The 5,218-nt window shown below is 63.1% G+C and overlaps 1 protein-coding gene across 1 annotated transcript; it reads left to right on the forward strand.

Moving 5' to 3' along the window:
- Window positions 1-660: 660 nt before the first annotated feature.
- On the forward strand, window positions 661-4,612 carry LOC120606058 (nuclear factor 1 C-type-like). Its single transcript, XM_039867183.1, has 3 exons — window positions 661-2,199; window positions 3,689-3,873; window positions 4,412-4,612. The coding sequence occupies exons 1-3, from the start codon at window positions 1,956-1,958 to the stop codon at window positions 4,595-4,597; spliced, it is 615 nt and encodes a 204-aa protein (XP_039723117.1). The 5' UTR covers window positions 661-1,955; the 3' UTR covers window positions 4,598-4,612.
- The last annotated feature ends 606 nt before the right edge of the window (window positions 4,613-5,218 follow it).

The following is a 5,218-nucleotide window of genomic DNA, read 5'->3' on the forward strand; positions in this document are numbered from 1 at the left end:
TGTTCGTGACAGGCATGTGCGTTCATGACAGGCACACTTGATCGTGACAGGCACGTGCGTTCGTGACAGGCACAGTGTGAGAGGCACGTGCGTTCATGACAGGCACACGTGTTCATGACAGGCACATGTGCTCGTGACAGCCACAGTGTTCGTGACAGGCACGTGTGTCATGAAGGTGCACCCTCCAATGGGGACAGACAGCCTGCTTGGGTGCAGTGGGCCTTTACATGTGTGTGTTGGGAGAAAGGTGGCCGCTCAGGTGAGGAACGCTACAGGTTACATGGAGAGGCGGTGGCTTGGATGGGGACCGTACGGGCATTTGTTAACTGGACCGGGCGGCAGAGGCTCAGATGTGGGCAGTACAGGCCTGTTTGCTGAACAGACGGGACCCCCAGCTGCGGCTGCGGGCTTAGGGCCCTCCGGAGCCTGCCCGGGAGCACAGAGGGGTGCCGCAGGCAGTACATGCACCGGCTCCCCTGCCGCCTGCTTCTCCGCCTGCCCCTCCATGGGCCCCGCAGGCTGGGCCAGCGCAGGAAACCCCAGGCAGTGGGGCCGCAGCAGGCTGTTTCCATCCAGGGCAGGCCCATCTGGAACTCCCCCCGGGCGAGGGTCTGACAGCCCTAACCTGTCTGCCATAGGCCCCCGTGCACACACGCACACGCAGAGCCTACGGGGCCAGCCGCCTCCCCTGCCCACAGCCCTTGGTCCTGGGGAAAGGCCAGCAACCCACATGCCAGGACACGCTCCCTCAAACAGCTCGGCATGTCCTCAGGGCCACTGAGGGCAGCGGGCTGTGTAACAGCGAAGGCACTTGACAGCCTGAGTGGCCATCGGGGTGCCTGGTCCCCAGATCTGGTTCACCCCAAGCTGTGCTGTTAGAGAGGACAGCAATCTCCCCGTATGGAAATGCCACGAGAGGAAGGGGACAGGGCTGGGGACACGTGCAGACAGATGCCCGCCCTCGGAAGCACGGGGACAGACCCCAGGAGCAGCGACAGCATGCCTCAGAGGACGGCAGGGTTTCTCACTGGGGCGACTCTGCCCACAGGGGACACGGCCACATCTGGGGACATCTGTGGTTGTCACGGGGTCTCCTGGCATCGAGTGGGTGGGAGCAAAGGATGCCACTCAGCCCTGCACAGTGCCCGGGACGGCCGTGATGGAGGAGACCCTGGAGCAGGGGACCTCGCGCTGGGTTGCAGGAAAGTCAGACCCCTCGCCATGGTCTCAGTGGGTGCATTTCACGCCCAAATAAATTTAAAAATAGTTTCTAAGCACGTCCCCCTCCGGCTCAACCTCTCTGAGAGTCCAGCTCCAGACATGGAGCCGGGCCCCGGGCTCTGCATTTTGGGGGCACACCGCCATCGGCAGCTCTCACATCCAGAGGGCGGCAGAAGTGGGGGTACAGGCAGAGGGCAAGGGGCACGCAAGGCTCCTCAGGGCTGGCGCGTGCCCGGCACTGGAGCGGTCCGCCCTCCACGTCACGCTGACAGCGGTCCTTCCTGAGCTGGCGTTTGCTCTGCGCCGGGGTCTCCATAGATTCCCTGTGCGTTCACGTTTCACCATCCACTCTCTCGGGGGCAAGGGGCGAGGGGCTGAGCTGTCAGGGTTCCCCACGGCCAGAGGCATGACAGTTAGCAAGCGGTTCCAGCGGGCGGCCGTGTGCCAGGCCCTGGTCTGCTGGCTTCACGCGTCGTAGCTCACGTAAGCCTCGCGCTGGTCCTGCGCGGAAGGGTCCCTTCCTGGCGAGGACGTGGGGACGTGCACGCCGCTGCTCGGGGGCTGTGGCGTCCTCTCGGCTCGCCCTTCTGCCTTCTCCGGGGCTCAGGTGTGCCTCCGGGGGGGCCTGTCTCTGGGAGGAGAGGAGGCTGGGGGCCGGGTTGGGGACACCAGGGCCACGGACCCCGAGCAGCGCCCCCTCCCTGCTCTGAGCCTCAGTTTGCTCCGTCTGTAAAATGGGTCCCCCGGCCCCTCGCCCATGGGCTCCTGGAGGAAAGAGGGGCGAGGAGGGGGGTGGGCCTGGGAGCAGAGCTGCCGTGCTGAGCCCCGCGGCCCCCCGCGCTTCCCACACAGGCATCTCGTCCCCGGTGAAGAAGACGGAGGTGGACAAGTCGCCTTTCAACAGCCCGTCGCCCCAGGACTCACCGCGCCTCTCCAGCTTCACCCAGCACCACCGGCCGGTCATCGCCGTGCACAGCGGTGAGCGCCGGGCCGGGCCAGGCGGGCGGGTGGGGCGGCCTCTGCCGCTGTAGCCTCCCAGGGGCTCCCAGGCCTGACTGTCTCTCTGGGCCTCAGTTTCCCCTTTGGCATGAGAAGGAGGTGCAGCCTGTGCCTTTTATGTCACAGTCCTCAGACGACAGTGTCAGGCGGTCACAGAAGGGGGTGGACACGCCCGGTGCGTGGCCGGACACACACAGGCCACGCGGGTGACACGGGGATGCTCCCGGCCACACGGCCTGGAAGTGTGACGCTCACAGCGCAGGGAAACAGAGGCCAACAACCACGGCACGTGAGCCACGCTGGTCACTCCGAGCCTGGCCCTCCCTTTGCTCGTCTGTCAGTGGGGGATCACCCCCACCCCGCCAGGGCTGACATTAGGACTGAATGAGTTAAGTCCTGGAAAGCTCTGGAATATCACCTGCTACCCCACTGTCACGATGATAACGACTTAGTTCCATACAAGGGCAGACGCGCACAGGGCAACGGGCAGAAATCAACCCAGTGGCTTAGACCAGCGGGTGGCAATCCAGGGCCCACAGCGCCTGTTCTCATAAATAATGTTTTATTGACCCACTGCCACACCCTTCATTCGCATGTCATCAATGGTGGCGATCAGGCCAGGGTGGCAGAGTCGAGTAGCTGCGACAGAGACCACGTGGCCCCAAAAAGCCAAAAACGTTTCCTATCTGGCCAGGGGCTGGAGAGAGAGAGGGAGGGGGAGTGACCACCAATGGGCACAAGGCTTCTTTTCGAGGTGACAAAAATGTTCTGGAATTAGAGAGCGGATATAATAAAAGCCACTGAATTGTTTAGAAAAAGGGAAAAAAAGCAAATACAGTGAAATATTATTCGGTCATGAAAAGGCACGAGGTGCTACAACATGGATGGACCTTGAACACACGGCTCTCACTGAGAGAAACCAGACGCACAAGGCCACACAGCGTGTGGTGCCATGTTGTATGTGACACATCCAGAACAAGCACACGCACAGGGACACAGTGGGTTTCGTGGGTACCAGGGGCTGGAGAGGGGGTTGGGGAGGGACTGCCGATGGGGACGGGGATTCTTTTTAGGATGGCGAAAATTTCCCAGAAGAGATCGTAGAGATGGTTGCACCGTCTGTGTACGTGCCAAACACCGTCGAATTACATACTTTAAATAGGTGAATTTTGTAGGATGCAAATTATATCTCAATTAAAAAAACACGAAGGAGCTAGCCGAGCCCGCGGTTAGGCTGGGACCAGGTGACCTGGGCTCGGACCCTGCCGTGTAGCACGGGGCAGAGGCATAACCTCTGAGAGCCACCACGTCATTCTCTGTTAAAAAAGGTTTTAAAACGCAGGGATGACACAGGAACCTCGAGGGTTTTCCCTGAAAGCCCCCAGCTCGGGCGTGCGAATGGCAAGGCCTGGCCCAGCGGAGCGAACGAGCCAGAGCCCACGGTGACCGCCCTGTCCCCTGTCCACAGGGATCGCCCGGAGCCCTCACCCGTCCTCCACCCTGCACTTCCCCACGACCTCCATCCTGCCGCAGACGGCCTCCACCTACTTCCCACACACGGCCATCCGCTACCCACCTCACCTCAACCCGCAGGACCCGCTCAAAGATCTCGTCTCGCTGGCCTGCGACCCAGCCAGCCAGCAGCCTGGACCGGTGAGTGTGGGCAGCCTGCCAGCACACAGCCGCACGTGACCTCGCGGGCCGGCGGCCCTGCGTGCATCCTCGAGTTGAAACGGAGCTGTGAGCGGCGGGGGTCCCCCGGCCTTTCTCAGATGTGAGCGTGGACGCGTGTGCTTCACAAAGTTCTGTGAGATCAGACGCGGGCCGCGGCCGCGGCCAGGCTGGCTTTCGCCAGGCGTCCACGCGGAGCGTCCAGTGGTCAGAGCTTTTCCGGTTTTGGAACCGTGAGCGTGGCGGTGGATGGTAGGTCCTGGTGACAAGCGAGGAGAGGCATACGGCCGTGAGGCCACCCCGGGCGTCTGGGCCTCGTGGGGCAGGAAAGCCAGCGGTACCAGGCGGCTTGAGAGGGAGGGCGCATGGCCCCAGGACGCTGGAGGCCTGTGGGCCTGTGGGACCCACCAAACTCGTCCGGCCACGCCAGCCTTGTCCCCCACCCGGCAGGGCTGAGGACGGCAGCCCGAGGCGGAGGGGGTGCCGCCGCCTTAACCACCTGTCTCTCTGTTCCCTCAAAATAAATGGAAGTGGTCAGCTCAAAATGTCCAGTCACTGCCTTTCTGCTCAGATGCTGGCNCCCACGGCCCGGGGGGAACTGCTGGTCCCTCCCGCTTGGGGGGGTCTGGAACCTCATTTGGGGAGCGAAGGAGAGACACTCAAAAAGGTGGTCGGGGGCAGAACGAGGTGGCGGGGAGCAGCCTGAGAGTCTGCCCAGGGCCCCCCACTGGGGCGGCTCAGCCTGAGAGGAGGCAGGGCAGGTGCTCCAGGTACTGGGCACTGGGAGGACAGTAGGCTCTGTGGGCCTGAGGGACGCAGCCTGGTGAAGGTCGAGTGGCCCATGAAGGCTGCTCTGGGGTCCGGGGAGAGGCTGGGTGCAGAGCCCGTGCTGAAGGGGTGGACCCCAGGACGGGGGCTCGCGAGCTGTAATCGGGAGCCACGTCCAGAGAGTGGGAGGGTCTGGGAGGTGAGGAGACAACCCAGGGCCTTCTGGGGTCAGGCAGATGGGGACCGTCCCATCGACAGGGCCAGGTCCCTGGCGAGAACAGGGCCTGTTGTGGCAGCTTCTGCCCAAGAACTGAGAACTCTGAAATTCTCACGTGAAATGTCGCGATTTTAACACCGCGACAACAGACTCTCACCTTCCACACAGGGCACCCGGGGGTCTGGCCTTTGGGCCCCGGTGGAGACTTTTACCTGCTGTGCCCGCTGTGCCCGTGGGGGTGGAGGGCTCAGGGCCCAGAGCGGGCACACGGTGACTCTGGGCCACTTGGCCGAGGGGGCAGACTGCAGACTTGCCCCTGCTGCTCCCTAAGGCTGCCCTGAC

Source organism: Pteropus medius, unplaced genomic scaffold (assembly GCF_902729225.1).
Source record: "Pteropus medius unplaced genomic scaffold, Ma_sr-lr_union100, whole genome shotgun sequence".
Lineage (NCBI taxonomy): Eukaryota > Metazoa > Chordata > Mammalia > Chiroptera > Pteropodidae > Pteropus > Pteropus medius.